Here is a 24,097-nt window from a genome sequence, read left to right as displayed (position 1 = left end):
CAAGAGTTACCAGAGCAGAAACTTCATCTTCCATGGCATCAAATACAAATTCCCAAACACAAAAGCAAAAACTTCAAATTTAATTCTCAAAAACAAAAATTCGTTGTATACCTTGAACAGAATTTCGAGCAATCAGCTCAAGGAAGGGACATGCAAGAATGAAATTGAGACCGCCTGTGCCGCTATCAGCCACCACCGCCTGACTGCCGCTATCAGCCACCACCTCCTGACTGCCGCCTTCGTCTACTTCCTTAGATTTATTTGCTTATTTTCCTCTTAGAATTTTTGAGTGATTTTTTTTTCGTGATTTTCACCTTAGAATTTCGAAGTAATTCTGGAGTTGAAGCAAATATGTGAATGTGAGAAGATGGGGAAAATGGAGAATTGGGGGAAATGGAGAAAATGGGTGAAGTGAGAATGGGTTAATTGGGTGATCAGTAGATAGTACTTCAGTGACACAGTTCTCCCGGTGCGGGCCTTTGTATGTGACTAGGGTAAAGCCACGCGAGTGCTCACTTGTTTTAGTACCCCGTAGCGACCAACCACATTTCTTTTTGCAGCACAGATGAAGGACATTCTCATTCAAGGTCACTGTGGTGTAGAATTGATTCCTCTGTATAGAATAAATCTTCACCATTTCTTAAAGCATTTTCTTACTTTCAAAAAACATGCCCTTCTCAAATTCTCCCCCGGGAACAAACGATGTATGGCTACCCGATTCGGCCCAACACTGATCAACTTTATAGTTCTCGTTTATCTGACTGAACCAAGGTATGAGAGTTCTAACTATGGCCTCACCAACTTCCATGTGTGCAGGTTCAACATCCATGTTGTTAAGTCCATCTTCCTCCTCTCAACTCTCGGCCTCATCATTTGTTTCTGCATACACATCATACACAAACAATTCGTTATTCACAATATTTTCAAGATGATGTAGCATAGGTTGAGACGGTGATGCTTGAACATCATCTTACATAGGTGAATAACTATGCAATTGCATCTGTGAAGGTAGGACGGTATTTGATGTCAAAGGACCAGGTTTGCCGGACATTGCCACAGATGCCCCCCCATGTACAGGTGAAGCTATATGAGAACTAAACGGCATGTGAAATTGATCGTCATGCAACATTCTACCGAAAGATCCCATCCCATATTCATTTGATGGAATGTCGTATGACGGAATTTGCAAGGACTCTGTTTTGTAACCGGAAATATATGTAGCTTGTTGTTCTGGCCGAGTACTTTGTTGGGTATATATAGGCACCATTTCTACATATATCTTAGTGGGAACACCCTTCATTGCAACGACGCTCCTCAAAGCTATCAAATGTTTATCCGTAGAAACAGGTAACACTTGAACCTCATTGACAGTCTCAAACCTCATTTTAATGTTTAGTTGAACATTCATTGGGTTTGAACCAATACTACTATGAACCTCGTTTATCAAATCATTGAAAGTCATGTCCGGTTCAAGTGTTAGTGGTTCCATATTTCCTCCATTATACACGACATTTGGTCCAACAAACAGAATTTCACCTCCCCACCGGCATAACAAAACTACATTTTGTGCAGCCATATTCTACATAACAACCAAAATACATTTTAAGATAATTGAAATCTAGAGCGAGGTAAAAAAAAAACCTAATTGAACCATACATAGCTTCAATAGTGGATAGTGATATTACAATTCAAGAAGGACCTACATGTCTAGCCAATATGACAACAATAAAACAAGGCCATCTTTACTGCCAAATTTCACATAAATGTACCACATTACCATCAACAATTTCATCAACAATTTACCACATTACCATCAATAATTATCAACAATTTACCACATTTTCATTAATAATTAGCAACAATTTCATACAATTTACAACAATTTGCTACAATTTACAACAATTAACCACAATTAAGATCAATTATCAACATTATACTAATATGAATTTAGGGTTTACCACAAAATTGAGTGAGTGAGTGTGAGAGAGTGGGTGTGACGGAAGGCAGCAGCAACAGCGACTTGCGGCAGCAGTAACAGCGACCGGCGGCAGCAGCGGAGACGGCAGCGGCAGCATGAATGCAGCTGTTGAGAGTGAAAGTGTATGGGATCTCCGTTAGTGAGAGAGATAGTGAAAGTGTGAGAATTTGAGTGAAGTGAGCCTGCGAATTCGATTCTGGGAAGATAATACCCAAGAAACGCTGAATGAGAACGACACTTTTTTTTGTTTTTTAAATCAGAAATTACAAAAATTAAAAAAAAAAAAAACAAATACGTTAAAACGCTACTGTATTTGAATTATTTTTTTTTTATTATTTTATTTTTTAAAAACAGAAATTACGAAATGTTTAAAAAAAAAGTAAAACATGTAAAACGTTGACTGAGGCAGCGTTTTATACTTTGTTTTTTTTTAAAAAAATCAGGGATAAAACACTGACTCGATCAGCGTTTTACCCCAGAAGCTTAGTTTGGTAAATAGTTGGCCATGCGTCTTCTTTGGTAATTAGTTTGTGAAATTGACTTACTTTGGAAAATTGTCCTCAATAAATATACTTCCTCCGTTTTTTTACACCACACTTTTTTTACGGTTCCCCATACAATTTAGTGGGTGAGTGATTAAGTAGGTTGAGGGGTATATCTTAAGATATAATTAGTAAACTAATTAGTCTACTCCAACCACCACTACACCACCACCGACACCACCACAGCACCACCACCACCATCGAATCAACCAACACCACCACAGCACCACCACCAGCATCGAATCCACCAACACCACCATAGCACCATCGCCACCACCATTGGATCTACTGACACCACCCCACCACCAAGAAAAACATAGGAAACACCCTTAATCCAAAATAACCACTACCACAACCACAAACCAAAAATTCAAGCACAACCACAAACCCAAACCCAACCACAACCATAACCACAACCACAATCACAGAAAAGTCAATGGTGGTAAGAGAGGGGAGTCGTGAATAGGCGAAAACTTGGGGAGTGTGGCGGCGGTTTTTGCTGGAAGAGGGAGTATGGTGGCGGCGGTCTTTGCTGGAAGAGGGAAAGTGTGGTGGTTGTGGTGGATAAGAAGTGAGAGGATGAGGAGTTGATGAGGAGAGAGAGAGGGTGGTGATATGGTTGCTGAAATGTTGAGGAGAGAGAGGGGGGTGGTTAAGGAATGAAGGATAGTGTGAGATTATAATATCACAATTTAAAAGATTCATCAAAAGAAATCTCTCCATCATTTATCAAAGGCATATTAACATATATAAGTATACGTAATGCTCTGTAGTTTTGCTCCATTGTTTGATTTGAGATTTAATCTGAATGATTAATCATGAAGCCTAATCACATCGTCTACTCATTTTTAGTGTAACCTCTATGCATCAAAGCCTCTACAAAGCCTCTATTTATTTTATGGTTGATCATACAAGGCCTCTATGCATCTACAGAGTATTATGTAGTTGTAGAAAATGATAGACATTTTTTTTGGCTATTTTCAATTTTGCTACCACTAAAACACATGTGTTTCACTTTTGCTACCCCTTTAAAATTTTATTTTATTTTGCTACCACCTAAAAGCACATTTGTTAAAATTTGCTACCAGTTAACGGAATTTGTTACTATTGCCGTTTGTGGGCCCCACTTCAACCCTACCTCTCTCTCCCAGCCACCAATCATTGCTCCACCTCCTCGTCAGCCACCCCTCCCCCATCTCTGTGCCGGCTGACGGAGCCAAACCATCCCCCGGCGCCGGCGACCCACGCTGCCCACCTCTCTCCCCTTTCCCCCACCCTCGCTGCCCACCTCTCTCCCTTTTCCCACTCTCGGCACCGGAACTTGCTCAATCTTAAGTGAAAATGCAGGAAAACTTGCAACCTGATTTGAGAGCCATTGTTTCCAGTAATTGGAGCAGGAGTAGGAGAGAACAATACAACCAAATTCGACCTAACAGCCCCTAACAAATCAGAATCATTAAAACAATCAGACAACTCCCAACCATAATCATGAATTGCGCAATCGAGCTCGATGAATGCGAACCCCTCAAAACCGAACCACAAATCGAACCATCCACCAAATTACAAGCCAAATCAAGGTTTTGAGAAAGTGAAATTAGGAATTCTTTGGGTTTTAGAGTAGTTAATTGAATTGATGCCGGCCCTTTTTGGCCGGAAATTCGCCGGAATTTGAAGGTTTTGGGGGTTGAAATGGCAGAGAATCGGGGATGAAATTAGGAATTTTGTTCTCAATTGTGGGGTCGCCGGTAGCCGGCGCGGGCATAGGGGAGGGGTGGCTGACGGGGAGGGGGAGCAATGATTGATGGCTGGGGAAGGAGGAGAGAGAGGCAGGGTTGAAGTGGGGAAGGAGGAGCAGTGGCTGGGTTGTTGGGGTTTCGAAGGGGTCACCGGAGATCGAAAAGGTTTAGGGTGGCCGAAAAGGGTAAGGGAAAGGGAGGGGGGTCCAATTTCGGTGGGGGAATGGGGAGGGGGGCCGATTCCGGTGGGGCGAATGGGCCGCCGACAGGGGGGAGGGTGGCTGACGGGAGAAGGGGCAGTTGAGGGTGGCTGTTTTTTTTTTTTTTTTTTTTTTTTTTTTTTTTTTTTTTTTTTTTTTAAAAAAAAACATTTTAATTTTTTTTTTTTTTTGAATAAACTTAACGGAACCCTAACGGATTCCGTTAAGTAGTAGTGAAATTTAAATAATGTGATTTTAGGTGGTAGTAAAATAAAAAATAAAATTTGAGGGGTAGCAAAATTGAAAACGATGTGTTTTTGTGGTATCAAAAGTCAAAATTTCCTTATTATTATATACTACTGCTGTTGATTTTTCTGCTCTTAAATTATTATTATTATTATTATTATTTTTCATTCATTATACTTGCAAGTTACTAGGGCCTGTGGCGGAGCCACCCTTGTGCACGGTAAGCCCAGCACAAAAAAAATAGCAAATTAATAACACGCTCAGTTGCTCAGTAAGAAAACATGCTCCCATTTTTCTCTCTCTTCGAATAACCAAGTTCTGCCGCCGCTTGTCTTCCATTCCGACCCACCGCCCCTCCAGCCTCCGCACTCTAGGTCCGAGTTTCGTACCAACCGGCAGCCGCATCTTTCAATATTCAGGTAACTCAATTTCTTATTGAATTTTAAATGTTTTAATTTCTTATCCAACCACCACACACATGCAAGCTCTTCAACGTTTGCTTAGATATTTGCATGGTATTGCCAACATGGGAATATTACTTCATAAAAACTCACCTTTATCCCTTCATGCCTATTGGGACGCGGACTGGGCTAGAGACAAGGATGATTACATCTCCACCACAGCATATATTGTTTACCTTGGCAAAAACCCGATATCATGGTGTTCAAGAAAGCAGCGCACACGAGCCCGTTCCTCCATTGAAGCGAAATACAGGGCTGTGACAAGTGCTACGACTGAATTGCTATGGGTACAAAATTTGTTCAAAGAGCTTCAAGTCATCCTACCTCTCCAGCCAGTAGTGTATTGTGATAACGCAGGCGCAACTTATGTAAGTGCAAACCCGGTTTTTCACTCCAAAATGAAGCATTTAGCATTGGATTATCACTTTGTTCGGGAAAATGTTCAAGGTGGTAATTTACGGGTCTCCTACATTTCTACCAACGATCAACTAGCTGATGCTCTTACTAAGCCACTTCCACGTCACACATTCACTTCTCTGGTTTCCAAAATTGGTCTTTCCTCGTGGTCGCCTATTTTGAGGGGGCGTGTCTAGGGGTGTGCATAAACAGGACCGGACCTGAAAACCGACCTGAACCGGACCTGTTGGGACCGGACCTGTAGAATCAGGTCCGTTCCCGGTCCTTGAAATTCAAGGTTTCCGGTTCAGGTCCAAAACCGGGGTTTTCAGGTCCGGACCTGAAACCCGGTAAATTTTTTTTTTTAAATACAGAAAAAAATTCAAAAATCAAAATAGGTCTATTCAGGTCCATATACAGGTCTATGCAACAGGTCTAAAAATAAAAATAAAAAAAATTGATTGATATTTTGGGATTGTATGTAATTATTAAATTATGCAACAACCAACAGGTCTAAAAATCACAAAACTGGTCCATATACAGGTCCATATACAGGTCCAACAGGTTATTTATTAAAAAAAACGAAAAAAACTAATAAAACAGGTCTATTCAGGTCCAAATATCTAATTTTGTTGAAGTATGGATCAATTGCTCTGATTCCATCCTGTACACATAAGTTAAAAACATGGCAAACACATCTAATATGGAGTGCGTCACCGTCTAAATTACATTGGTAAAATTTTGTTTAACATAATTAGCATAATATGTCATTGAGGTTGCGTTGTCAAATGTCATTGACATGATTTTTTCTCCAAGGTTATATTCATTTATTGCTCCCATTAAGTGGTGAGCAATGTTAATACCGGTGTGGGGGTATTCAAGCATTTTAAAATGAATAATTCGTTTTTGCAACAACCATTGATCATTTACCCAATGGAAAGTCAAACATAAATACTATCCCAAGAATCGGCGGTTAAAGACACTCTACAATTAAGGTTACTCAATTCGTCTTGTAACCTAATTTTGTACTCTTGGAAATTTTTCATGGCGGCGGAACGAACGATTTTCCTAGAGATTTTTTTATGTTGGGGTTGTAATGTTTTGTTAATGTAAGTGTTAAATGGGTCACTTTCGGAGAAAAGAAAAGGTTATTCGGCGTGTACTATCATTTTCCCTAGTTTTTCCCTATCCCTTTCATAGTTGTAGGTAAAGCCGTGTGGATGGAATTGGAAAATTCTTGGCTGGGTTAGAGCACTAGCTGGTTTTGCACAACTTTTCATGTGTCTACTTAAATGTCCCGTCCCGGACTTGGATTGTGTCAAGTATATATTACCACATGTGTTACATTTTTCTTTTTTTTTTGTTCTTTATTTCGCAAAAAATAATTCCAAACATCACTTTTACGGCTTTTAATATGAACCATTTTACTTTCGGTTAACCATTTGTCTTGTGTGTTTTGGGGTTGGGTATTTGTAGTTTTGTGAGTTTGTTGGTTAGCAGTAGAACCGGAAGCATTAGGGGTATCTTGTGGGCTACCTTGGCTAGAATAAAAACTTTGTGGGTCAAAGTGATTTGTTAAACATCGCCCACAAATTACTACATAAAGCCCACAAAATTCACTTGACTTGACAATATTGCCCTTGACCTAAAAAAAAACACTCACACTTTCATCACTCACACTCTCATCGCTCATCTTCTTTCAACCTCTCTAAAAAAAAAAATTTCAAACAACGGCAATGTCGAGGCGGCAAGGCAAGGAATTGGCGGCGGCGGCGGAGGGAAGGAGGTCCCAAGGAGGCAAGGTACAATTTGTAAAAAAAAAAAAAAAAAAAAAGGGGAAAACTGCCGTGACGGAGGTGGGGCGCCCTGGCTGGACGCCCAGCCAGCGGTGGTGGCGCCAGCTGCAGACGCCGCCACCAGTAGGCTGGCGCCTGGGCTGGACGCCATAGCCACGGCTGTGGCGTTTATACAGGGCGCCGCTGCCGTGGCTGTGGCGTCCAGCCCAGGCACCAGCCCACTGGTGGCGACGTCTGCAGCTGGCGCCACCACCGCTGGCTGGGCGTCCAGCCAGGGCGCCCCCCCCCCTTTTTTTTTATATTTCTATTAAAATATTGTTTTAATTTTTTTTTTGTGTAATATCTTTTTCAATTGTTTTTATATTTTGTTGTTTATTTTTATAAATTTTTTCAATTTTATTGTATTTTTTCTATGTTTATATTTTGTTTACAATTATTTGTTTGTTTTTTTTGTACATTTTTATTTTTATTCTCTATTTCGATTTGTTTTTTTATTTTTTTTGTGACTTTGATATTGTTTTTGGTTAGTTAAATTATTTTAAATTTTATTATTGATATTGTTTTTGGTTAGTTAATTTATTTTAATTGGGAATGAATTATTTATGTTTATATATATTCTTCTGTGTTGGTTTTATTTCCTTTCTAAGTGTATTTTTTATTCTATTATTTTTATTTAAGTGTTTTGTTAATTTCTTTATTATGTTAATTTGTTAGTATGTTTTTAGTTTATTTGATTTGGGTAGTGGTAGCTATTTTTCGTATAATTTTTTGTATGTTTATATATTTTAAAATTTTGTGTAGAATTCACTGGGTCGTCATGGTGCGGGGAAGAATGTAGAGCTTCTTAGTAGAAGCTATTCGGTGGAGAGGTCGGGGCATAGACATGTTAGATCTCGTGGTATTTCGGCCTCAGCTCGTAGAGAACGGATCCACCGTCGGGATGAGGATGAGGATGACGATGACGATGATGATGCTGAGGAGGGTGACCAGGAGGAGGAGCAGGAGGAGGGCGCAGATGAGGATGAGGATGTGGACGATGGCAGTGGACCGTATGATGATTACGGTCCATTCAGTCAGAGGGTTGATGACATGTACGAGACACATATGGTGGAGGTGCGTAAGGGTAGGGGTGGTAGGTTTGTTAGTAGATCTGGCACATCATCTGCGTCCACTGTATCTGGGGCAAGCAGGAAACGGTCGAGGGCCGGTAATGATTCTTGGGTTGTTAGGAGTGAGGTGCCCGGTGGGCCTGTTGACGGGAGTGTGATTCCTAGCTTTCTAGGACACATAGCTGCCCGTATTTGGGAGGACCAGGAGAGGCCTTCAGTTACGGGGTTGTTGAAATGTCATACCCGGGAAAAGACTTGTAGCTTTTTGCGTACATGGGCTGAGGCTTGGCCGGCGGAGAGCGAGATGTTCGAGCGACTGGAGGGCACTGGGGTGAATCACGTTCCTACCACCATGCACGATAAGATTGACAGTACGCTGATCACGGCTTTCATTGAGCGATGGCAGCCGGATACAAACTCTTTCCACCTTCCGTTCGGTGAGATGACGATCATGTTACATGACGTCGAGGCCATTCTGGGGATTCGTGTTGAGGGTAAACGACTTTGTGCTGTGGCTGATGCGGATCAGGCAGATTTGCTGGCGGAGTTGTTGGCGGTGGACAGGGCTGCACTGTACACCGAGGCGCTAGGTGTTTGGGAACACGGAGGTGTGAAGATCGCATCCGTGTTGCAACGGTGTTTGTACCCCAGTGCACGTAGGACGCACGACGCGCAGCTGGCTGCTTATGTTTTCCTACTCCTCGGATGTACCTTGTTTCCGGATAAGAGCGGCGGAAACAAGCTCAGGCCACGCGACATAGTAGAGGCGTGTGACCCCGACAGTGTAGGCCAGTTTTCCTGGGGATCGGCTACGTTGGCGTATTTGTATCGCCAACTAGGATTTGCGAGTCGGGCTGACGCGGCAGGTATCACTGGGTGTCTGACTCTATTGCAGACTTGGATATACGAGTACTTTCCTGCATTGCGACCACATCGTGACCCGGTTTCTATTGATGAGAGGATGCCGCGTGCTTGTGCGTGGAGTCCGCGCTCGGAGAAGAAGTCTGTTGACCGCCTCCGATCGATTCGGCTATTGCTGGACAGGCTGTCCCCCTTAGAGGTAACGTTTATAAATTGTTTCTACATTTTATTATTTGCACATATTATATTCATGTTATTAAATTTTAAAACTATGTGCAGGTGAACTGGATGCCTTTCGGCCCGAACCCTAGTGTTAGGGTACCCAGGACCCTGTACACGGGACTCATTCTGTATCGTGAGATCGTCGAGGCGTACATGCCCCAGCGTTGTCTTCGCCAGCTTGGATTTGTCCAAGTTGTCCCTCCTCCCCCGGCATGCCCGATGAAGGCGGTCCGACCTGCATCGTCGAGGGACTACGTCGTGCAATGGCCGGATATCATGACCGGGACGTGGGACCAGTTTCCGATGGTGGCCCGCTTATGGACTGCTGAGTTGCAGCGGCCGCCCTCTGGGGTTCCTCCCATGTGTGACCACTACTACATGGAATGGTTCAACCGGTATTCGCACCCGAGGTTGATCGCAGATCTCGACCACAGCGATGATGATTATGTGCCACCGCCTAGTGCCATGGAAGCGGTATGTCTCATATTATACTTATCGTTGTCTTTTAATTTAGTTTTATATGTTGTTATTGTATTTTATCTTTTATTTTTTGTTGTATGCAGTGGATGGGAAAGATAATGCAGGACGTACAGAAACTCTCTCTGGAGAAGGACAGCATGAGTGGAACAGTGAGAGCTGCTGTTGATAGTCTGGAACGCACCCTTGCGCACTGGGAGTCGGCGTCGAGGAGGGATTTCTGATGGTTTTGTCATTTCATTTATAGAGCACTTTAAACATTATCATTTTAATTTATTAAATTGGACATTATGTTGTAAGTTTGTAACATATTAGATTGTTCTTTTAGCTTCCAACTTAGACATATTATCAATGCTGTTTTTAAATTTTGACATAACCGTTCGTGGATCCGCACAACTTTCCCATGCAACATATAGAATGCATTAAGCAATACAATATTAAAGATTAATGTTCTAATTAAAAGAGAAACCTGCAAATAAGATTACACAGGAAGAATGTAAACATGAAAAACTAAAATGCAGCTAAGGTGTTCCATTCGTGGATCCGGTCATGATATAGCGCATCCCAACCGTCTACGCTCGCTGTGCGAATGGTGTACCACCGAGGTATAATCGGTGGCACTGGAAAATCGGATGACATGTCCAGTCGGATGAAATGTCTGTATGACGACCCAAGAAACGCAATAGCTACCTCTCTGACCGGTGCCGTGACAGTCTCGCACGAACGCCAAGGGAGAACCGTGGTACAAGGATAATAAGCTTGAGTATGCAATCCCAGGCCGAAATGCATGACTGCGCATTTGTAAATGTTTGCAACGGCAAACAGATCTAGGGGCGCATCAAAATAATGATTTTGGCCGCAAGGTCCACCTCCCCACCGGATACGCCGCAGAGCGCCATCCAAGTCATCCTGGTACACATGACGATAAACATTTCGGTTAGAGGCAATTTCGCTGTACATCAACTGACGCACCAAACTGTAGTTGTCTTCGCCCATTTGAAAAACATCAGCCACGACCCGGAATCCGCAATTACCATCTCCGACTACATCATTCCACCCTTCCAAGTACAGCATGATGATCGCAGGTATCCTGTCCTTGTACGGAAACTGATCAACATCGTTTCTTCCTATTCACCATATAATTAAACACAGTTAAAAAGACAGGAGTAAAACTTTAAGTCTATGTGCAATGTAAACAACCAAAACGTACCAGTTCTCAGGGGCATATTCACAGACGATGAAGATTGACTACGGCTAGATGACGATGAGCGACCACGAGCACGACCACGACCAAGACCACGGATATACTCAAACGCACTCCTATTCCGCCGTTGCCGACCTCGAGGACGGTCAACTCCTTCGGGTTCCTCATAATCTAAGGTGGACGTGTGGAACATGTCATGAAGTACATGAGTAGCGTCACGAATAATAGAAGGATGGCTGGAGGACACTCGGTCGTACATCGAACGAAACTGCTCCAACTCCTCCTGTTCACGGTCGGCCGTTTGAGTATCTGCATGCTCACCAATAACGAGCGTCCGCCAGAATGAATGGACCTGATCAACATGTAACGACGCCCTTTCTTCTGTAATAACGCGGTGAATGGTGCATGCACAAGGTAATCCATGAGTTACTGAAATAGCACACCCACATCGAGCATACACTTCGTCAGCCAAGTCCCTCATCCTGTTCAGCTCAGTGAGAATCAACCCCAAGCAGTAGTGCGACACACGACCATGGAGAATCTTAAATATAAAATGGCTATACATCGTACCATGTCGTCGTCTGGAGTCCTCTAGAGAGTTCCTGATGCCGTTCTTCTGAGTTTCAATTGACTTGTTAAGTCTATCGAACAGTGTATCCAAAGCAGCGGTCGATGAATCAATCCAGTCCTTCGTAGCTCTATGAGCGCTCTCAACTCTACATGTTGTAGTGTTCCCGAAATGAAGTACCTGGTTTGTCCAATATTTGACAAACTTTTCCCTGTGAGGGACCCATTGCTGCATCACATAGTCCACCAGTGCCGGACACCACTGGTACGAATCCCTGAAGTTAGCCAATGCTCGCTCATACGCTTCCTCTGTGGTAGCCTGTAGGATCTTCCGCCACTTACCATTTACCAATCTCTCTGCCATTTCCAAATTCTTGTTGAAAAGGTTGTACGCTTTCACTTTCACGCAGTTGTTGATGTGCCATGTGCACAATAAGTGGTTCGATTCTGGAAACAGCTCTACTATGGGGGCAAAGAGACCTCCCTCACAGTCGCTGACGATGGCTGCTGGATGAACATTAGGCCCGATGTAGTTTCTCAGCTTCTCCAACACCCAATAATAACTTGGAGCCGTCTCATCCTTGATGATTGCATGACCAATCAGAAAGTTCTGGTTCGTTGGAGTCATCCCCATGATCTCAACCAGTGGGAACTTGTACTTGTTTGTCTTGTACGTTGAGTCGATCAAAATCACAAATGGCCAAGACTTGATCATATCAGCACAATCAGGATGCACAAGGAAAAGATGAGTCACCTCCGCTGTATCTTCATCAGAATCAAACCAGAACAGGTAACCACGTGATTGTGCCTGGTGTAGCAGCTGCTGTATAGGGTTCCTTCCCTCTGACCGTTCAAACCTGAGTTGCTGTCTGACGTTGTAGATGTGTCTTCGGTTTGGATGGTCTTCTGGAAATTTCTCTAACACAGATGCTAATATTTTAGCAGGCTTGACTTGAGCATCACTCATTTCTTTCACAACTAGTTTCGCAGCAGGACTTAAGCCGCTCAGCTGTCGATGACCCTCTTCATATACTATCATCTCATGGTTGTGATACCCCCATTTAGAGTAACCAATCACTTCCCAACCGTCACGACTCCGTAGTTGTCGAACCTTTACTCTGAACTCACACCCACAACCTTTCCGCTTTGTATCAAACCGAGTGGCTGTACGAAAATCTCTTTCTTCTCTTTTGCGGTAAAGGTCACATCTCAAAATGCGATCCATTCTACCATCCCGTTGAGATTTATGAGTTACTACTACCAAGCAAAATCCAGCTGCAATTGCAACCTGTTTTGCCCAATCAACCGCCTGTTGAGCTTCTTCGAATGGACCATCATGTCCAAATATCCCACTGTAATCATTTCCGTCTCCACCATAATCCTGCATCAATTACATATTATAATAAAAACATTTAACGGATAATACATTTAATTTCTATATTTACACAGAATTAACAAAAAAAAAGCATAATTATGTATAATATTATTCATACACATACACATACAAATTTTAAACACAATCACTTATAAAAGTCACATAAACAATTTCCAATTTTTTCTTAACACAATTTCGAATTGTCAAACTTAATTTTAGAAAAAAACCTTTCTCAACAATCAAACTTAATTTTTATAAAAACCCAATTCGAATTTTCAAACTAAATTTAAAAATATACCATTTCGAATTTTCAAACTTAATTTTAAAAAAACATATTTCGAATTTTCAAAATTTATTTTAAAAAAACCCATTTCGAATTTTTAAAAAAAAATCATTTTCTATTTTTTTTTTTAAAAAAAAAAAAAAGAAAAAACAACAACAAAATCAAAAAATGAAAAAAAAAAAATAAAAAAATAAAAACCAAGGTGGCGTCTAGGGATGTCAATGGGGCGGGGTGGGGCGGATGTTGGCCTTCCCATCCCCATCCCCACCTAATATTTTCATCCCCATCCCCATCCCCGCGGCGGGTCCAATTTTCATCCCCATCCCCGCCCCACCGGGTACAACTCCAAAACCATCCCCGCCCCATCCCCCACTTGGATATCCATCCCCACCTAATCCCCACCAAAAACCCGCCTAATCCCCACCCAAGATCCACCTAATATCCGTATATCAAATACACAATCTTACATAATTAATACGAATTATAAAATAAAACATTATATACACATTTTTGTGTTATAATATAAATGTCGTACAAAGTATTATAATTAATATTGTATTTCATGTAATTATTTTATAAATAGAATAAAAGTATGTAATTTTACTTTAAAAGATATATAGATGTGGGTATGGGGCGGGTGGGGCGGGTACGAAGTGGGGCGGGTGGGGCGGGGCGGGGATGGGGCGGGTACAACTTAAAATCCACCCCCGCCCCATCACCCATGGCGGGTATGATTTTTATCCCCATCCCCGCCCCACCACCCGCCAAACCGAGACCCATCCCCGCCCCATTGGGGCGGGGATGGGGCGGGTCTCCTACTTGACCCGCCCCACTGACATCCCTAGTGGCGTCTGCCAGGGCAGCCACAACCACTGGACTGGCGCCTGGCAGGGCCGCCTCAGCCAGTAAAGTGGCGCCTGGCCAGGACGCCAGTCCGGTGGTCTGGGCGTCTAGGCTGGACGCCAGTCCGGTGGTCCGGGCGTCTGGGCTGGACGCCACTGTGGTGGTTCTGGCGTATGGCTTGGACGTCCAGGCTACGGTTTGGGCGTCCATCCAAGGCGCCGGAGCCACTTCGACGGTAAACCGTGAATTTTAACGGTGACTTACCTCGTTTTCCGTCGACGACGACGTACCTCCGGCGTCCCCCGCATCTCCGGCCTCCCCTCCGGTCTCCCCCGGCGAGCCAGTACGGCTCCACATTTTTTAAACCGAGATTTGTTCAATTTTAGAAAATGGGCATAATGGTCACACCAAGTCATATTTGTGGGCTTTATATGGTAATTTTCGGGCGATGTTTAGCGATGGATGAAAATCGGAAGAACCATCGTGCCTAAATTGATCAAAGTCTTGGGGGACGTTACTGGGGTCATTGGTCGGACTTGGAATTGAGGGGCTAATTGGATTAGGTGATCTCTAGACCTATTACCACAGACAAATTGGACTTTCCTAGAGGATGATGGGTTGTTTGTGTTTGGTGATGCCATAATTAACAATAACAATAATAATAATAATTAATAGCAACAATTTTAACAATAATTATAACAATAATAATAATTTCTAGTAACAATTATAACAATAATAATAACAATAATAATAATTACTAACAATAATTATAACAATAATAATAATTAATAACAAAAATTATAAGAATAATAATAATAATTAATAAGTCACTTCCACGTCACACATGTCTACCAACGATCAACTAGTTGATGCTCTTACTAAGCCACTTCCACGTCACACATGTCTACCAACCATCAACTAGTTGATGCTGTTACTAAGCCACTTCCACGTCACACATTCATTCTCTTGTTTCCAAAATTGTATTTTGAGGGGGCGTGCAGCGTGTCAAAGGATAATCAGTCAAAGATATAATTCCCCATCAATATCTTCCCTTAATCAAGCCTACAATCATGGGATTATATTTTCTGTTTATTTGATTATTATTCTCTCCTTAATTTTAGCTATTGTAATTTATATAGTCCGAGTTTCGTACCAACCGGCAGCCGCATCTTTCAATATCATTACATATTCAGGTAACTCAATTTCTTATTGAATTTAAAATGTTTTAATTTCTTATTCTTCGTGAGTTATTGGGTTGATTTTGTGACTAAGTTGTTTTTGTTATTTAATTTATCAATTTAGTGTTGGAGTTGCTTGAAATTGATGATTTGTTATATATCCTGTATAATTAGGGTTTCAAATTCATGGGAATTCTATAATTTGGCATTTCTGTTTTTTAGTTAGAAATTGATATATATTGGGCATTGCAATTGTCTATGGAAGCTGGTTTCTGAAGTTTTGTTGTGGAAACTGGTGATTTATCTTTGTTCCAAATTTTGAAGAAAGGTATCTATACCCCTACTGCTATGGATAGTATTGTAAGGGTACTAAGGGATGTTCTTTGATTAACCAAGTCTTGTGAGAGTGATTCTAATTTTGTTAGTCAGGTTTGGTCGTGATTTCTTGCAATTTAGATCTACCCATTCATCCCAATGTTGTATTTTTGTCAATTAGAGCAAGAAATTTCATCTGGATATACGGAGTATCAAATTTTGTAGGAATTTGTTAACTTTTGACCCAAATTAGGTGAAATTTTGTGACCATGATTTCTGTTAATTTGGAGATTACAAAGCAATATTATGCAACTAGTAGTCTTGTACAAAGTAATTTTTTTTAGACAAATAGTAGTCTTGTAATTGGGTATGCTCTTGTTCAATTTTACTAGCTGTGACAAATAAATACAATTACTCAGTTTAATTATCTTGGATTGTTAATTTCCTTGCAGTATCTAACCTCCGCTCTATGGCTTGATTACTTGATTGGATTGGATTTGCTTTGCACTTAATACTATCATCGTTTGCATAATTTCTTAGCATCGAAACGAATTGAAACAAAGGATGAGAACAGGGTCTAGTAGTAGGTTGTTTAAGATTGGGAAGAAGTTTTGCTTCCCAGATGTTCCATCGAGTTGGGTTTCTAGGACTGTGGATTCCATACTGCACTTTCAAGATCACCGCCCTAAAGACCAAATATTGAAGATGGGGGGTTTTGATCATCGAACCCTGGGAAAGCCACTGCCAGACCAGATGCAGCCCCTTTGGGTACGTGATCATACTGTTAAGGATGGGTTTACGTGGTGTATGCACCATTATGATCAAGTACATGATTGTTTACATGAGAAAATAGATGACAATGAACACCAAATTCCCTTTACCAAAGGCGATCCCTTGCCCTTCGATCTTATGTCCTTGTTGTCCCCCACCACTAATGGATACGACAGAAAGAGGGGTTACTTGGTCCGAAATGATGGCCTTAGAGTTGAGATTGACACTCTTAGGGGAAAGAACATCTTGTTTTGTTGCTTTTTCGTGCCTCAGTTCTGGCTAGATTCAGACCGTTGCTATGCTATTCGCAGGATAATTACTGCATATTCTAATCTACCCAAATCCGATTATGAGATGGTTATGGTGGCTAAAATGAGACGAAACTGGGCTAATGATGAGGATGCTTTCAACCACTTCTTTTCAGCTTTTCCTTCCTCCTGGCTTGCAGTCCCTTTCTCTGACACGTTGAGTCGTGACAAAATATGCAACTCCCTTGGCCTTTTTTCGGACTCAGTGGGTCTTCTAGTAGACCACCATCAAAAGGTTGTTGAGCATAAACCTTCTTTGTGGTATAATGGACTTTCCTTTCCCCCCTTTTTTGATCCTGAATTTGATTATTCTTGGTGGAAAATTCACACCCACCTACATTCAAATTTAGACTCTGAATTTGTTTTCAATATAAATAATAATGCTGCTGGGGCTAATGATTTTGTAACTGTGGGTATAGATCTTGAGAATAAAGTCTCGGTTTTTGAACTCAAAGATAAGCTTGTGGGGTTGTATTTGTGCTATGATGGCACCTTGATTCGGACGCTCAACTTGCTTTCTCAAGAATGTAAGGCTCGGGACCAGGAATTCCACATCGTCCTCGTCTACTTACCTTACAGAGACAGCTCGGATCCACTATTGTTCCAGGAGGCTATCAATCATGTCTTACATAAGCTCAAGATATCTGCTAATCCTCATTGGTGGGTTTCACCGTTCAACGACTTTGTAAGCCGCAGGCTCTGGGAAATTGGTTTAAGCTATTATCACCATGACGAAGAGGATGAACTGGTCATTTTGGACCCCAAGATGAATATTGCGGATCACTTGGGAAAATATGTTATTAACCGGTTGGGTATCAATGGATATCCCTTCACCAGGCACTCCCTTGTGCAGAGAGAATTGGAAGCGATAAGGGCAGTCACCTTAGAGTCTTTGCTGGTTTATGGGTCACGGGATTATGTTCTTCGCATGAATTTGACTAATCATAATGATATCAGCAATGGCATTGATGAAGTGCCTATAGGCGAACTGCGGGGAAAACATGTCCTTCTCTACATTGACCTAGTGGAAACGCCATCAGACACCTATTATACATTGCTTGAGTGGTACAATCAAAATAAAACAGCAAGGGTCGCTGATTTTGAAGTGGTATTCGTTCACTTTGATGGCGAAGCTAGTACATCTTTTGGTAGTCCAAAGCCAATGCCATGGTTGGTGTGCCCCTTTGACCCCCAACACACAGTTTTTGTGAAAGAAAAGATACTGATGGGCTGTACATATAAAGGTATTCTTGCAGCATTTGATAAAGATGGCCATCTCATTACATTATTTGCTAAAGATCTTCTAGACTCGTTTGGGCCTGAGGGATTCCCATCATACAATGGCTTGCACAATGAGGTGGTTCTCCTTATAGGGGATCAATATCTCCTAGAAATGGATGATTTGTTAGATAATGGCCCTGTGAAAGGCGATCTATTTGGCAGCCTTAGGTTAGAGAACAGCCTTTACTCATAATAAATGCATCTTGTCATGAATGTCACGACCTTTTCCCTAATTAAATTATTTTTCTTTCCAATTAATATTTTCTATCTATCAAGTATCTCTCTTAGCTTCTTAAGTTCCCTCAGTATTTACCTTTAATTCTTTTTTTCTATTGAATAAAACACTATTTTATAGTGGGCAGTGTTGTATTATCTTTCGTTTTGGTTTTCCTATTCTCTTTGTAGTACTTTCTAGCCTTATTGATTACTTTAATAGCAATTTTGTCACTGTAGGAGTAAAGTAGAGAAAATATGTTTGTCAAACACTCGATAACATTCAATAATATGAATTTCCCTTGATTTGCTAATATGAGTTTGTGAAACATTGGACGAGTTCATTAACTTAATGCAACAACTTAAAGCTATTGTTCTGTATGACTGATTTGGAAAATTTTCAGCACTACATTATGTTTGAAATATTAAAGGCTTATTTTCAATCTCAGTATGGCGGGTTGAGAGTTGATTATTGTGATTGCAATCCAGAGGTATTGTACTAAACCTGAATCCTACAAGGAAACAGTTTGTGGAAATCATATGCTCAGAGGCTGTGTCATTTAGTCGTATTGCTTTTTATTTATTAACCTATTGCTTACGTTTCACAATATTGGTATTGTACGTTGTAGAAATGAATCATCGTCTGGGAAGTTCGAGTGGTTGGGTGGGATGTGACTTATAGTGCTGAGTTTGTGCCCAGCATAGAAGATACACTGTAATTATACAAATAAAAACCAAGATGACTTTAAGTGATGATCAGGTTATATCTCGAAGCTTTAAAGTAAGCAATGTTGGTAAGATCGTCCTCACGGTTGACATACCAATTGATAATAAATAGTTCATTTCCAATCTTATTAGTTCAATTGATAAATGACTTGGTCGTTAGCAATGAATGAGATGACAACTGAATTAGGACTTTACTATGTGCAGCATTGCATGTCTAGGTATTGAAAAACAGAGCAGTTGAGGCTTCAGATGAGCGACGTCCAGTGCCAGACATCAGGATCGGAGACACTGTGGCAATTAAATTGTTTAGTTTGGTTGTAATTTTTTTTCTTTATTTCTATACCATCTGTTTTTTTGCTTTTTTTTTTTTCTTCCCTTTGTTCTCCAGTGCTTACTTGTGCTATGCTGATTTCTTTGGTGGTTTCAACTTTGTAGGGAGTTCCAGAAAATGGCCGTAGACTATCTATCTACAAAGGTATTGTGATCTGTGGGCAAAATGTTGGTATTCATACCACCTTCCGTACTCAGAGGATCATCGCTGGTAGTGTCGAGATTGTGTTTCCCCTGTATATATAGATGGGTTCCTTGTGCTTGGTTTATGATTTCTTATCACTGTCAATTTTGCTCTGCAATGGGGGTGAGGAAGGGAACTAAGCTACTCATACTGCTTCATACTTCATGCTTGGTTTATGGACTTAAGTGATAGCAGCTATATTGAGAAACCTTGATCTTGGAAGCTGTCAAAATTAGTTTGTATGCTTAGTTGTACGAAGTATAAGACTTAAATTGCATCAATAAAATTTTGTCTGACAGTTCATCAGTCTCAAAACCTTTTTGATCTAGATTGTTCTAAGTTTCTAACTGAATGATGTATGATAGGTTTTTTACGAAGCCAATTCAGAGCTGGATACAGACAATGCGGTACACTTTATATCTGCTCTCCCCTTTCTCTCTTCATATATTAGACATATCCAATTCTACCATTTTAGTTTGATTGTTAGTGTGGTGTTTCATTTGTTAGAATTTCTGGGTGGCAGATGGTGTTTGCACACTTTATTGCTCAAGTTTTACTCTCTCTCTCTTTCTTTTTTCACTTATTATTTTATTCTTCTTTTTATCCTATTTTTGTGGTGCTTACACTGCTTAGTTGGTGATTATGTAAAGGGAATACTCAGTAGTTAGATGGGTGTTTGATTTATTTGATTCGTAATTGAATTCAATTTAATATGATTAGCTTATATTGTAGTAATGTACTTTGATTTTGTTGTTTCTTGTGCTTTTCTGTATGTGCAAGCAACTTTGTGCTTGCAGATAACTTTTGTGACAGTAAAGAGGGTTGGTGACAGTAACTTTGTGCTTGAATCTACTTAGTTTAATACCAAAATTCTAGAATAAAAGGTGGCTGCTACTATTAGGCTCATATTATGTAGCAATTGATGGAATTTGTGAGGGATCATGTAATTTCATCAAATAAGTTTTCAGTCACGATTTGCACATCCACCATGTGAAATCAGTATATTATTGACAAACTGATTTATGAATTTATGTGGACATTGTGGAATGTAATGTTTTCTTGCGATTAGAGGGTGCTAAATACAAATCATTTGACAAGAAAAGATAATGATTAGAGCAAAATTTGCTGATTAGAATAAAAGGATTATGATGAGAAGAATATTCGAGTATAAGTCTTTGATAGCAGGGAATCTCCTTTTGTGTGTGTGTGTTTTCTAATTTGAGTTAAATTTGCTATATTTCTATGAATATAGATGATTATTGAGATTTTGGATTCTAAGGTTTTGTTTTAGTATTGGGGTTGTTTGGTCTGTTGTGGTGTATGCTTGGGAATTAACAATGCTCGAATGTGTTGTACTCGTAACTAAGATGTAGGAGTACTAGTTCTTGGTCATTTGGTGGTATAACAAAACTGAGGGTCTCAGAATAAGAAAGCATGCTTATATGCAGCAAGCATGGCAGCGATTTACTGATGGCTTTGGAGGGAAAGAATTATTGCTCCCACGGAAATATTAAATACGAAGCAATAGAGTAACTAGCTTAGGCCGCCTGAAATCATAAAGTGTTGGTTGATTCGATGGTGGTGGTGGTGCTGTGGTGGTGTCGGTGGTGGTGTAGTGGTGGTTGGAGTAGACTAATTAGTTTACTAATTATATCTTAAGATATACCCCTCAACCTACTTAATCACTCACCCACTAAATTGCATGGGGAACCGTAAAAAAAGTGTGGTGTAAAAAAAACGGAGGAAGTATATTTATTGAGGACAATTTTCCAAAGTAAGGCAATTTCACAAACTAATTACCAAAGAAGACGCATGACCAAACTATTTACCAAACTAAGCTTCTAGGGTAAAACGCTGATCGAGTCAGTGTTTTTTTATCCCTGATTTTTTTAAAAAAACAAAGTATAAAATGCTGCCTCAGTCAACGTTTTACATGTTTTACTTTTTTTTTAAACGTTTCGTAATTTCTGTTTTTAAAAAATAAAACAATAAAAAAAATAATTCAAATACAGTAGCGTTTGAACGTATTTGTTTTTTTTTTTTTAATTTTTGTAATTTCTGATTTAAAAAAAAAAAAAATGCCGTTCTCATTCAGCGTTTCTTGGGTATTATCTTCCCAGAATCGAATTTGATAGCTCACTTCACTCAAATTCTCACACTCTCAATGTCTCTCTCACTAACGGAGACCCCATACACTTTCACTCTCAGCCGCTGCATTCACGCTGCCGCTGCCGCCTCCGCTGCTGCCGCCGGTCGCTGTTGCTGCTACCTTCCGTCACACCCACACTCTCTCACTCACTCACTCAATTTTGTGGTAAACCCTAAATTCATATTAGTGTAATGTTGATAATTGATCTTAATTGTGGTTAATTGTTGTAAATTGTTGTAAATTGTATGAAATTGTTGCTAATTATTAATGAAAATGTGGTAAATTGTTGATAATTATTGATGGTAATGTGGTACATTGTTGATGAAATTGTTGATGGTAATATGGTACATTTATGTGAAATTTGGCAGTAAAGATGGCCTTGTTTCATTGTTGTCATATTGGCTAGACATGTAGGTCCTTCTTGAATTGTGATATCACTATCCACTATTGAAGCTATGTATGGTTCAATTAGGTTTTTTTTACCTCGCTCTAGATTTCAATTATCTTAAAATGTATTTTGGTTGTTATGTAAAATATGGCTGCGCAAAATGTAGTTTTGTTATGCCGGTGGGGAGGTGAAATTATGTTTGTTGGACCAAATGTCGTGTATAATGGAGGAAATATGGAACCACTAACACTTGAACCGGACATGACTTTCAATGATTTGATAAACCGGGATAACTGTGTCACTGAAGTACTATCTACTGATCACCCTCACTTGGGTTCGTCCATAATATGTGAGTATGTGAAGTCCTTTGTGCAGAAAGATCCGTCCCTGAAAGTTGAATTCATTCAGGATCTCATCTCCAAGCAATTTCATTTTGATGTTCCGTATCGAAGAGCATGGTATGCCAAGGAGAAAGCTATAGCTGAAATATTTGGGGATTGGGAGAGTTCTTACGGCAGACTTCTACAGTTCATGCAAGCACTCCAACAGTCAAACCCGGGAACCGTTGTTGTATGGAAACACAAAGCTCTAGTGGATGGTCCGTACTACAGCAACATGGAAGTGTTTGAACGAGTGTTTTGGGCCTTCAGTCCTTGTATCGATGGTTTTAAACATTGTATGCCTGTTATCTGTATCGATGGGACGCACTTGTACCGAAAGTATAAAGGAACACTGTTGGTTGCTACAAGTGTGGATGCAAGCTTCCAAGTAATTCCACTAGCATTTGTGTTGGTTGAAGGGGAAAACACTTCCAGCTGGTCTTGGTTTCTAGGCTGCATTCGGGTTCATGTGACGCAGCGAGATGGCCTCTGTGTTCTGATTAACGTGCTGGGATCATTGCAGCAATTAATGATCCTAACGTTGGATTCAACGAGCCGCGAGCCTATCACATGTTTTGTGTTCGCCACATGGCTTCTAACTTGAAGACTAACGTGCGAAGGAACCACATGAGAGATATGTTCAAGGCTGCTGTGTATCAAAGGCAAGAAAGAAAACTGCAAGTTGATCTGTGTTCGATCGGTTAGGCATGCACCAAGGCCATAGATTATATTGTTCAAGTGTCGTTTCCTATGTGGTCTTTGTTTCACGACGCTGGTCGCAGATATGGGATATATACCACAAACTTCTCTAAAACATTTAACAATGTGTTAGAAGGGAGCTCGGTTTCTACTGATTATGTCCCTTGTCGAGTTAACTTTCCACAAAGTTAACAGGTATTTCACTTTAAGAAGGGAATCTTCTGAGGCTAGGTCTGAACAGGGACTTGCATACCCCCCAAGGTCACTGCCATTCTGGAGAAGAACACCGCAAAAGCAAGATATCACAGAGTGGATACGTATAACCGCCGACAGCATATATATCAAGTTACAACAGAAAGGGGAGAGCGACTTGGTAGAAAAGGAGGTTATAAACAAACTGTTAACTTTCAGTTGAGAACGTGTACATGCAACAAAGCATGGATATTCCACCTCCCATGTTTTCACGTTCTTGCAGTTTGTGAGAAGTATACACTATCAGAGCGGCCATGGGTGGACCGTGTGCTGCAATCGGAGGCCTATACGAACACCTATGCACCACAGTTCTTGCCTATCCCCTGTGGGACGACCTGGACAGAGTTTAGCGGCCCTAAACTCATTTCGGACGGCAGCATGGTACGAGGACAATGTCGGCCAAAGTTAAAGCGCATACGCAATGAAATGGATGAGACTAACTGCTCCCCAAGCAAATGCGGCCGCTGTCACCAGCAGGGCCACAACTAGAGAACGTGTCCATCTAGATCAACCAGGACCTAAGTTTGTATTTGTAGAATCCTGTAATAGAATACTAGCTTGATTTTGTTTCTGAATTTGTAACGTTTGTAACATTTGGAACATTTCTACTTTGAAGTTTGACATTTG

At 40.8% G+C, this 24,097-nt stretch overlaps 1 protein-coding gene across 1 annotated transcript; it reads left to right on the top strand.

The window, feature by feature from the left end:
• Nucleotides 1-15,251: 15,251 nt before the first annotated feature.
• Nucleotides 15,252-18,445, top strand: LOC110729827 (probable nucleoredoxin 1). Its single transcript, XM_021909600.1, has 2 exons — nt 15,252-15,489; nt 16,242-18,445. The coding sequence occupies exon 2, from the start codon at nt 16,354-16,356 to the stop codon at nt 18,340-18,342; it is 1,989 nt and encodes a 662-aa protein (XP_021765292.1). The 5' UTR covers nt 15,252-15,489; nt 16,242-16,353; the 3' UTR covers nt 18,343-18,445.
• The last annotated feature ends 5,652 nt before the right edge of the window (nt 18,446-24,097 follow it).

The sequence above is a fragment of the Chenopodium quinoa genome, unplaced genomic scaffold, assembly GCF_001683475.1.
Source record: "Chenopodium quinoa cultivar QQ74 unplaced genomic scaffold, ASM168347v1, whole genome shotgun sequence".
In the NCBI taxonomy this organism is placed as follows: Eukaryota; Viridiplantae; Streptophyta; class Magnoliopsida; order Caryophyllales; family Amaranthaceae; genus Chenopodium; species Chenopodium quinoa.
The sequence above is the reverse complement of the archived record's forward strand: the minus strand, read 5'-3'. Positions and strand labels throughout refer to the sequence as shown.

Excerpts from the sequence above, each read along its gene's own strand:
- LOC110729827 (XM_021909600.1), top strand. The coding sequence starts at position 16,354 with ATGAGAACAGGGTCTAGTAGTAGGTTGTTTAAGATTGGGAAGAAGTTT.